General features: G+C 44.9%; 1 protein-coding gene across 2 annotated transcripts in view; it reads right to left on the bottom strand.

The window, feature by feature from the left end:
* Positions 1-12,349, bottom strand: part of TRIM9 (tripartite motif containing 9) — a 459,144-nt gene that overhangs the window by 62,846 nt on the left and 383,949 nt on the right. For both annotated transcript variants that reach the window (XM_078659735.1, XM_078659734.1), the window contains exon 9: positions 10,508-10,811. In XM_078659735.1, the coding sequence (XP_078515861.1) occupies positions 10,508-10,811 (304 nt within the window). The remainder of the gene's footprint in view (positions 1-10,507; positions 10,812-12,349) is intronic.

Genomic DNA, 12,349 nt, shown 5'->3' on the forward strand with positions numbered 1-12,349 from the left:
CCATTCTGGTTCTTCTGGTCTAGGGATGGTGCGGGTGGCCATGGACCGGGTGGTTACGCACGCCCAGTCCGGGAGACCCAACATCCCCAGATGCTCTCTTCTTTCCACAGCGGCCCACGGGGAGCTCTCGAGATCGTTCCCCAGGAGGCAGTCTACGGGGGCATCGTCACGGACAGTTACTTTCAGCATGCCGGACACTCCTCCCCATTCGAAGGGGACGCAGGCCATCCGACACAGGCTCTCCGAGTTATCTGCCGATCGGACGGGGCAAAGTACGTTTGGTAGGATTTGTTCTGGGGTCACCAGGTGACAGCGGACGGCCGTCACACTGGCCCCGGTGTCACGCAGGGCCTCGGCCTTGCGCCCATTGATGCTCACCCATTGGCTGTACTTCCGAGTGTTGGCGGGCAGGGGAGTCCGCGGGACCATGTCTCTTCCTCCTAGGCATGCCAGGGTCATGGCGGCGGGTTCCCACTCGAACTGCTCCGACTCATAGGTCTCCGTGTCTTCGGAGACTTGTTCTTCTCCCAGGGCGGCGACCGCCATCTGGCGGGGCCCGGGGGCCTGGTTCTTCGGGCAGGTCGGGTCACTGGCATAGTGGCCGACTCACTGGCATCGATGACACGTCACGTTAGCTCGGAACCCCGGGCGCATCGGGGGGTTTCCCCGGCCTGCTGGAGCCGGGGTGGCGTTAGTGGGTGCGGCCGGGGCGGCGTCTCTGCCCCGGCCCGGGCCTCCTCCTCCTCCTCGGGGACGATGGTGGCCTTGGTTGGTTCTGTTCTGCTCATTCGGCCCACTCCGGGCCACTCGGGTGCTCTCCCACCGGTCAGCCTCGGTGGCGAGCTGCCGGGGTTCAGTCAATTTACTGTCGAGGAGGTGCTGCCTGAGCTCGACAAAGCAGTTGTTGGAGAGGTGCTCCCATACAATGAGATTGAAGAGTTGTTCGTAAGTGGTTACGTTGTTACCCTTGATCCACCCCTCGAAGGCTCGGCTGAAATAGTTCACGTATTCCAACCACGTCGTACCTGGGATCCGGGTGCAGTTGCGGAACCTCTGGCGGTACATTTCGGGTGTAAGTCCATATCGACTGAGGAGGGCGGCCTTCATATGGTCATAGGACGTCATTTGATGGTCCGGAAGCTGCAGCAGGGCATCACGACCCTCGTTGACGAATCTCCCCCATAGACCGGCTCCCCAGTCACTTCGAGCGACCCGGTGGGCGGTCATGGCAATCTCATAGGCTTTGAACCACTGCTGTATGTCGTCGTTCCGGTGATATTCTCGGACCACATCCTTGGGGATGTGGACCTTCTGCTCGGTAGGACCCGGGGAGTGCGGTTGCTCGGGCACCCCTAGGTTTTTGTTCAGTTTGCGTATTTCTATCTCCGCTAGTTTGCACTCGTGCTCGTATGCCAGTCTTTTTTCTTCGAGGTCTCTCTGTCTCTGTTTTTCCTCTCGCTCTTCTCTGAGCCGTAAGTGTTCTAAGTTTATTTTTTGTTCCGCCAGTTTCAATTCTCCGTCTAATCTGAGTCGTGCCAAGTCTAACTCGTGTAATCTATTTTTTTCCCGCTCCTGGATCTCTTCATGGGAGGGGCCTGGTCTCCGTTCCTCCGTCCGGTTGGTGTTGACTTCCGGGGCTGCGGGGTCCCGGGGGGTTGCGGTATTTGTCTCTGTCCAGGCCTCTAGGGCGTTTTTGAAGTCTTCTTTTGTGCTTAGCCCGGTGGTAGCAATGCCTAAGTCCATGCAAAATTGTTTGAGCTCTCGGTGATTGTATTCTTCCAGCTTTTCCATCTGGAACTTCTCCGCCGATCCGCTCTCTTTGGTCGTCATTGTGGTTTTAGTCGTAGGGTGAGTTACTGTCTGTACGGTACGCGTTGGTTCAGATCGCGCCGCTAGCCACCAATGTTAGACGGGGACCGGGAGGGTCGGCCGAGCACAGTGATCGCACAGACAGGTAACTTCCCCCCCACAGATGGACACCACACAAAGCTTATGGTAACACCTTTTATAGGCACTTCGGGTAGTAGAGGGGTGCGATACAGGGCGATCAGGACACGATGATCCTCTCAATTCTAGTCTCTAGTAAGGGAAGGGGGTAGCGGGACAGTCTTGGTACCCACGGGTACGGGTGTGTAACGGTGATAGCTCACAATCCTCGAGCTCGGTGTTCGGATGGGTCAGACCGCGGCAGCGCCGGCAGGTCCCGAAGAGGTCGTAGGTGGCACGGGCCGCGGCAGCGCCAGCAGGTCCCAACGAGGATGAAGGTTACAACGGGCCGCGGCAGCGCCAACAGGTCCCACGAGAATGCAGGTTGCAACGGGCCGCGGCAGCGCCAGCAGGTCCCACGAGGATGAAGGTTACAACGGGCCGCGGCAGCGCCAGCAGGTCCCACGAGAATGCAGGTTGCAGAGGGCCGCGGCAGCGCCAGCAGGTCCCACGAGGATGAAGGTTGCAGAGGGCCGCGGCAGCGCCAGCAGGTCCCACGAGGATGAAGGTTGAAGAGGGCCGCGGCAGCGCCAGCAGGCAGGACAATAGTTCACAAGGCAGGGCTGTGGCAGCGCCAACAGTCCGTCAAGGATGAGTTCGTCGCGGTGTCTCTCGACTCCAGGATACAACTGCCTTCCTGTCCTGGGGCTGCCTCAGTTATAGGTCTGGCGCCCTTTGATGTCCGGACCCTCGCTCTTGGAGGTCGGGAGGTCTGGGATGAGGGAGTCCAGACACCCAGCAGGGGGGTGGAGCCAGCGCCCGAGGAGGCTGGGGGTGCTCGGCACCTGGCAGGGGAGAGCCATCGACACTTCGTACTCCCATTGACCTGCCAAGTGGGCCGTTCACCTCCTGGGTGGAGGGTGGTGCCGGGATGTCGGGGCCTGGCCAGGCCCAGGGCTGGGGTCGGGCTGAGGCCGCACGGCCGCGTGGTGCCGTGTCCAAGATGGCGGCTGGGCCGGGCAATGGTGCTGACGGTGGCCCGGGCCCTGTCCTGCGGGGAGGGAGCGAGCCCTTCATGTGGCCTGTCCAACAACGCCTGTACACGACTACTGGAAGCAGGCATTTTTCAGCACTAATAAAAATTTATAGAGCCAAAATCCCCCCGGTTCTATCTTACGCCTCTGAACATATTCCCCTAAAACAATGGAGTTATATGGACTTAAATGAAGGCAAAATATTAAAAAAGTTACTGAAAGTTTCCAATTCGACACCAGTACAGGCACTAAGATTGGAATGTACGATCACAAGCGCATATGCGACATCGATAGCAAGCCTCATTAGGTGGGCCTATAACCTTCTCCATTCCAAAGAGGGTACCCTACGACATTTGTTAAAAATCGAGACTTTTAGTAAGGATACCATTAACTCTACATTCCTTAAAAACTTGGGAGAGGCTTTTCGTCTAGCCAAAATTAGTGCAGAAATGTTATCATCTTGGACACCCGCACAACTTAAACTATATTTAAAAAACTTTTCTCCCAAATTAAGTTACGAGCTTGATCACTCCCACTGTACTAAATTATCTATGTACAAGACTTATGCTGACTCCCAAGAATATAAGCAAAAACTGCTATATCTGGAATACACTCTTACCCATGGTGCAAGGCGCACGATTATGATGCTACGTTTGGGTATACTCCCCTTATTATCCTTTACCTCTTCCTGGAAACAAAACAGTACCTCGCAATGTAACCTGTGTCAGGGGGGCAAACAGAATCTAGAGCATCTGCTCTTTATATGTCCAAATAAAAATGTTGTCATTGCTAGGTTATTATGCTTAGAGCCCATATATCGGTCTTGCAGGATTGTCAATGCAAGGGATTTTATTTCCGTATGCGTTAAGCCACCAAATGAATATGTTTGTTATAAGATTTTTACATTTTTGAAAATTACATTGAAAATGTATTAAGCTGTACGTAAAATCAAATGTATTTTCTTTTAAATAATTTTGTGGTCCTCAAAAGAGTACCGAAACAAAATAAAAACTTTTGACTTTTGACAATAAAATAAAAACAAGTTCTGGGATGAAAGTTTTCCCTGGAGACTGCTGAGGTACTACCAAATGCTGGGTTTACCGAATACAAAAGTTGTTCGGCTGTGATTCCACCCCAGCCCTCCTCCTTCCAGTTCACTATACTTTGTGTCTTTATCTCACTCCTAAAGGTTATTTTTCAACATTGGTTTCTCTTTTGTCACTGTTTACCTATCTTATTCGTCCTCCTTCTTTCTCCATTTTCTGTCTGACTCTCTCACTTTTTGTCCCATGATTAAAAAGACGTTCTTGTCGACAGAAATGAGTGCCACTGTCCACCATCTTCAGCCAGCTTCATAAATGAAGCCCCGGGAAACACTTGCACTGCTAACTGAACTACCATCAGTTCCAGCACATTGATGTGTAGGTGTTGTTGCTGTGGAGACCAGTAGCCCTGCATTGTGGGCTGGGCAACCCTAACCCATGAGACATGTTGCTCATGGTGCTCTAAGTTAAGTATTGATTAACATGGAACAGATGTCAGAGGTATCACTGTTCCTCAGACACGACTGCCTTCAATCATATAGGGCTGTGACATGAAGGGGCAATGTGTGAAGCGGTATGCACTATGTGTAATGCTCCTGCTTGTGCATGTACTGCACACATTGTACAGTGTACGTCAGGGCAGGAGCTACCTGCCGAAGGAACATAACAGATAATGGATGATATTCAACCCCTCCCCTAAAACTAGGCTTAATCCAACACTGGGTTCAGTAAGACTGGAAAGAGTAAAAACATTCCAGTATCTGGGGGTAACCCTACATGATAATTTATCCTGGGACCTCAGATAGCCAGATCTCGGTTAAGGTTGTCCCAACTGTTGGGGGCAATTCTGAAGGTCGCAAACACATCCACCTTTAAACCCATTAGCCCTGCTGTAGAGATGTATAAAACTCAAGCTAGAGCGGCCGCATCCTACGGCAGTGAGCTATGGGGGTATAAAGCTGGAACAGAACTGGCCAGAGTAGAAAGTAATTTTCTTAGACGTCTCTTGGCTCTTCCTCGAGGCACACCCTTGCTTCCCTTAAGATTAGATGTGGGTCTCCCGTCGATAGGCGATGATTTGGAATTAAAATCAATAAGGTTCTGGCATAGGCTCTGGTCCACCAGCGAGCTTGCACACTATAGGCAAGACCTCATCCATGTAATGAATCTCAACCACCGCGATGGAATTCCGTGGCTGGCCTTTATAAAGAGAGAACTGTATCGCTTGGGACTCCCTGAGCTATGGGAGTTTCCTGAACAAGGCTGCCAAAGGGCCCCCCGCAAAAGAATGGTTGAAATATTCAAGGAGAAAAGATTAGTCTCTCTTGTCTGTGCACCCAATAATGGCACCCTGACTGAACAATTCCTGGATTCTAAAAATTCTTATTATTTTGAAGGTTTTATGGACATCATATATCCTATTTTAGCAAGGAAATTGTTCATTCAATGGAGGCTAGGCACCCTGCCACTCAAAACCTTTACCTGCAAATGGACAATGAGGGATGATAAAATGTGTTCAGGGTGCGGAAACCATGATGAGGAAGAAATTCATGTTTTATTCTTTTGCCCAGCCTACAGGAGACCAAAGAAGTACTGGCTAGCGCCATTGTGCAGGAACTTGGGCACAAGGAACTATTTACACTCGTACAGAATACTGAAGACAAGTACCCTGCCCCACATAGTCTTTGCGGTTGCCAAATTTATAATGGCTATGTGGCAGATAAAGGGAAAAACAGCAAAAGACTAGATGTTATGAATTGCAATATAAATCTCTACTCATCCCTAGATCCTCCTATGAAATGAACTCTTATGAAATGTAACCTGACATGTTTTTATTCTATTTGGATGTCTTTTAAATGTGTTATGTTTTATTGAATCTTTTATGGTCTAAATGGCCGAAATAAAGAATATTTGGATAATGGATGTTACCACCAATTGCTACGCTGTTTCAATGCATGGCATCATGACCCCCATATCCAGTTCAGGAGATCACGCTGCCCATGTGGCATTACCCACAAGCCCGGTCAGAACAGCCCAGCACTGAGGCTGAGGCCCTAACCCAGACAGTATGATTTTATTACACAGGTGGAATCGTGTGAAATTCGTATGAAATTCGTATATTTCTTGTTACATACATTTTCGTCAAATGTCTGCCATTTCACAATTTTGTGTTGGAGACTGTTGTGAGCACAAATTGTCTTGCGGGAACATTGAAACCATGGCAGAGAAACAATTTCTGCTTGATCCAATCTCCCGCAGGTATCATGAAAGACTTTGCATGTATGCTGGGACAAAGAATACAATGTTTCCATGAAATACCGGCCAACTACATTTCCAGCAATACTCATGATGAATTTGTTTCATTTCTATGAAAAATTGCAGGCAATCGACAATTATTTTCAAATTTTGCTCACCCTTCTTATAAAAAGACCCATTCTCCTGCATTAGTCACTTTTGCAAACTTGCTATGCGCTGCCTTAAACTTCAAATAATGCGTGACATAATTTACTATGACCTTTGTTGCACCTTGAATCTTGCCGTGTTGTTAATCCTATTTCATCACTTTCATCTATATCTGCAATCACTTTTATTTGTGATTATTCTGCGGGCTCTGTTAGAAACCTGCGGGTCTACATGGACAACGATCTCTCACTCTCTATTTATGTTAATAAAATAATTTTGTACCTGTTTTGGATTAATGGAGGTACTGCATAAAATATGACCCCTGTTGCTAATGCGCTTTCGCCCTCTAGTGGTGCAAAGGCATCATTCTAAACAGACTTGATTACACCTTGTTTTTCGGCGGACCAAATGATCTTGCGCCATATGTATCATCAACCTGATTTGCGATTCTCAAATAGCGATTTTTAAGAAATCGCTATTTGAGAATCGCAAATAGGTATGTATGTACAAAAACGCATTCTTTTTGCGATTTCTTAAAATTCCTTAATTGTGATTAGCAAATTGCGAATCGCAATTAAGGAATACTTTCCCATTCATTTCTATGGGCCAGGAGGCCCATAGAAATGAATGGGAAGTTATTCTCAATTTGTGATTCTAATCGCAAATTGAGAATAATTTCAAGGGTGCAGGGGTGTCCAAAGGACACCCTGTTGCACCCCTGAAATATGCATGGGTGCACATGTGGCGCACATACATGCCCTAAGGGCATGTATGTCCGTCACATGGCACTTTGAAAAATGCCAAAATGTGCATTTTTCGAGGAATTCGCAACTTACCACCAACTAGTAGTTGGTGGTAATTTGCGATTCCTTAAGGACATTTTGCTAATTTTTGTGCTTCATACATTGTATTTAAGGAATAGCAAAATTTGTGATTCCTTAAATGCAATTGCAAATAAAGGAATCGCAAATTTTGCGATTCCTTGTTTTGCACCAGATTTTGCTTTATACATACCATTTAGCAAATTCGCATTCGCAAAGGCTGAAATTCTGCGAATTTCGGCCTTTGCGAATGCGAATTTGCTTGATACATATGGCCCCTTGTTCCTCGCCTGCAGGCGGTGGCAGCGAATTTCTTTGCTGCCTTGCTCCTCTTCTACGTCAAAGGCCCCGAACTCTCTTCACTGCCTCCGTGTGTCCAAGCTAATCAAGTTCAAATCACTATGCATAGCACAATGTGCTCTCCACCGTGCAGGACCTTATCCAAGTCAACACAAATTATGGCGCTATACTCCATCTAGGTTGCTGCGTTAAACAACTGCTAATATACCCAAATTGAAGAAAGCTCATATAGATGACAGAGCTTTTTCTATAAAGGTGGCCAGCTTATGGAAACGATTGCCTGCCTCCCTTCGCTCTACCAACAACCTTCTCACTTTTAGGAAAGCCTTGGAGGCCTGGCTCTAAGCTCTAGTGCAGGGTTCCCAAACGTTTCTGCAATAAGAGCTACTTATGTTCAATGAAATTCATCCTGAGCTACTAATATTAGTTGTGTTTTAAAAGCAGCCACATAGACAAGATTATATCAGTGGTCACGATTTGCATGATTAACAGCAGTAATTACTGATATCAACTAAAGAATAGTGAACCTTTTTCTTTGAGGAGTTTTATCCAACAGGAAATTTTTGAAGGACAAATGTACAAATACTCCTTTTATAATGATTTCCTTTTGGCACTGCAACATTTTAATGTGCAAGAGGATTTTGTGTTATCTTTATCTCCTATATAATTAAAATCCTTTTTAAAGATTTCTAGTGGCCTAATTAGTTATCAGAGAGATATTAGTATTTGCAGAATGAGAACCAGACTGGAAACAATAGTAAGAATGCTTCGCCAAGAGTTTCTCAGAAATATCTCTCGTGGAACTTAAGCCACAGTATTCGCAGATGGATTACTCTTTTCCGCATGAATCTCTTACCCTTAAATGACTTAGTAGGAAATTGGTAACCTAATAGGGTAGGTGGAAAAAAACGGTAACTTTTGTAATCAGGCTACTCAGAATCTCGATCATGTCTTGTTTGTATGCCCGGCTCTAATCGCATTCCGATATAGGTGGCTACGTCCAATGTTTATCAAGAATGGCATTAAAAATGTTACATCAGCTACAGAATTGTCCACAAAATGAAATAGTGTGCAATAAACTTTTGAACTTTTTTAGGGAGTTTATGAATATATTTTAATTGGTTTTATTAGACCCTCATTATGGTTGGTTTTACAACCTATTAACTTATGTTTGTGTGTTGTTTTTTTTCCATTTGTGGACAATTATAAATATATGACTGTTGCTAAGTCTTAGGTAAATATTTTTGTTGCTTTTTGATGCACTTTAGATAAAAATATATGATGCTGTTATGATAGGATTTCTTTTCTAATTGTATTCATAATCAACAGGACCCAATCCTATATTGTTCTGGTTCAGGAGATAATTATTTGATTGCTGCGACCTTATTGCCGTTTTAGGATGTACTTTACCTAATGACTTGATATTATTGTTGCAATATGAAGTATTTTATTCTACAATATGCCATCAGTTGAAACTACTTTTTAACCGCATGCGTGTGGCGGCTTTTTTCGCGCTGCGCGGCTTTTTTTAAAAAGCTGCGTTACATGACGAGCTCAGCTCGTCATGAGCGTGCGAGCGGCACAACTCATGACGAGCTGAGCTCGTCATGAGCGGGGAAGGGGTTAATGTTAATCTATCTTTTTGTACATGCTCTATAATCCATCATGGAGTGATTATTTTAGCTCTCCTACATCGTTGGGCTTTATTGATGTCTAAATAATAGCCTAGTGGTGATTTTGGAAATCTTTTATGTTTTGTATGATTACCTCTGTATAAATTGATATAATGGTGCAGATGGAATGGTTTTATTGAAGTAAAGTTTTAATGGCTGCTGGATTTATGTTATGATTATCCATGTACTTTTTAAGTGGACCTCATTAGAGGTCCAAATACCTAATAAATATATTGAATTGAATTACTGATGGCAACCCTTCACCAAGGTGATGTAAAAAAGATTTGTCAATTTGCAATGCCTCGATGTGGGGAATACATATCAGTCATAGTGCGATGCCCCTGGCACCATGGTAATATTACTGGTAATAAGTCGCCCCAAACGCTTCAAGATTTATTACTCAAATATCAGCGTTAAATGTATTTTGTAAATTGAATCACTTTTCTCCAAACAACTGCTCATGAGTTCTGAAAATACACACATTTTGTCTTTTCAATTTTGATAGACTATATAATAATTCAACCAAGCAAAAGCTTCTAAATTTGAGATCTACTTCCAAAAGGCTGGTGCGCTACCAGTAGCTCGCGAGCTACTCGTTGGAGAAGCCAGCTAGGGTTTGCGCATGTCTGAATCGGATCAGGATAACTAGCGCCAGGATGTCTTTATTTTGGTAACAGTTCGCGCTTTGTAAGTATCGCTAATAATTATTATTAGTCAGGTTGTTGTGACCCGGTAGGAAGCTCCTCTTTCATAAACAACTGCATTGCTTTTCGACAGGCATTGTGTTCTCTGTGATGGTATTATAACTCCTATAACACCGCAGTAGTGGGTTACAGCGCACTCTTCAGTGGGTGAGGTTGACAATCTGAGCAACGGCAGGAATTCATTCCTTCACTACAAAGCATTATTGAGGTTATTTACACACAATGCCAAGATGGAGTAAGTAAAATGAAATGGAGTAAAAACAGGCTGCTGTATATTTCCTTTATATTGTTTATGGCAGATAAACCCGTCTCGGTACTGATTTCAGATAGAGGCTCAATTCTTCATTTCGCCATTTCACTGCCATAAATTAAAATACTCCTGGAAAGAATATATTCATATAATGCCATTCTGAATGCTAGTGGCTGCCATGAATAACCTTGTAAATTTTGTAGGAAGTGACAGCTTAAGAGCAGCCCTGGGAGCCTAGACCGCACTGTATTGCTCAATCACACCGTTGACGCTGTTGACGTCTGTTGACGTCTGTTTACATTGGCGCGCAGCTTCCGGTCTAATAGGACCAACGGCAAAACAGCGTGACGTACCTGTTGGTGTGCGAGTTGTTGTGCATGAACCAGCTCCTGTTGTTGTCGACATACATGGCCCAGGCCTTGTCGTCTTTGCCCAGCATCACGTCTTTCACCACCTCGATGCGGGCCACGCCAAAGGCAGGGTCCGGGTGATTGTCGTAGCGATCGATTGTCAGCTCCCAGTAATGGACACCTTTGGAAAACCCTGTTTTCCCTAGCACCACGCGGTCGTCGTAGCTGTTGCAGGTTACAGTGAGGTTGTCGTTTGAAAAGATGATGTCGGAGTGTGCGGATCCGGGGTCAAATGCAAACCAGGCCACTGGAAACAGAGAGGAAAAGGGTTAGTATGCTTTGTTCTGAGGAGTGAAAGACATCACATTGTAGAAGAGATAGAGGTATTTATTATATTTCACATTAAACCTCAGGATTTGAAATGCCAGGGTATGTTATATGTCCTTCATGCATCAATGTGCACCTGCTTTGCAGCTGCAGGTAAATTCTTACTAATAAATGTGCAGCATAACTATTCATTTTTGTATCACAAAACAAGGTAATTTCTTTGCAAAAGTGAATCCTCATGTACACAAACACAAATTGTGCACTTTACACGTACTATTTGTTACATGGGATGCATCTAAAATGGCTTTTATTATATTACCTCGATCAGATTCCTTCCTACCACGAATCTGTACCTCAGAAACTGTACTCGACCTCCTGACTGTATGAAAATGTCAATAGTATTTGTGCATACTTTTGCAATGGTGTTTGAATGTAAAATAATAAAAAATGTCTTCTGTAAAGTGTGCTGATATCCCTGACGATACTGTCCGCAAATTAGAAAAAACTAATACAATAAAAAAATCTCTGGCACTTTTCCTAGTTGATAATACATGCATGCAACATAATGTATCAGAACATCAGATTTGAATTAACTTTTTGCATTTCGAACTAGAATCTGTAATGCTGGATACATCTTTCATTAACTGCCATTTCTAAATTGTTCAAGATGTTTTTTTAAGCAAAATCATAAAGCGAAGTCCAATACGATGCATGCGCTTTAAAAATTCTCTTGAATGAAATACTCCTGGAGTAACAGACAATGTATTTCCTGGATGGCGAGTTGCTTAACCCCTTCCATGCTCATGACGGAACGGTTCCGTCATGAGCTACGGTTGAGCTGTGCTCATGACGGAACCGTTCCGTCATGACCACGCCCGTTTCTATTACGGCCCAGCACCGGAGGGGGAAACGCGGTCACGCTGAAGAGGTTAAAATTCTATGTTGTATGACGCCTTCATTTTTTCCTGCTGAGCAATTGGAATCAGTTGTATGTTTTTTCTGTTTATGTCTTTTTTAGGTTGAGCATTCGAGACCTCTTGTATATACCTTAGTATATTCTTATATGTGTGTGTACTTTGTGGGCTCTGGAAATCGGCCCTAGGACTTGTCTGCTTCCGCTTAGGGACTTTTTTTTTCTGTTCAACTGCCTCTATTTAACTGTCTTGATAGAAAACGACCAGTAGAAGTCAGTAAAATACCAGAATTGCTTTCTGCTTGTTCAACTGCCTCTTTTATAGAAAACAACCAGTAGTGGTCAGTAACCAGAATTGCTTTCTGCTGAGGGACTTTCTTTTTTTTATTTTCTGGCAACTGCCTCTATTTAACTTTCTTAATAGAAAACGACCAGCAGAGGTCAGTAAAATACCAGAATCAGTTTAGCATTCTCTAGCTTCTCATCCATAGAAATTGTCTTCCACGAGCACCCGTAGACAATAATATTTTTTCCAAATCTTGTATTTTCCACTGAAGGCCCTGATTTTATATTAAAAGCAGAGCTTTGGACTACATCATTTCCCG

This window comes from Lissotriton helveticus, chromosome 9 (assembly GCF_964261635.1).
Source record: "Lissotriton helveticus chromosome 9, aLisHel1.1, whole genome shotgun sequence".
Lineage (NCBI taxonomy): Eukaryota > Metazoa > Chordata > Amphibia > Caudata > Salamandridae > Lissotriton > Lissotriton helveticus.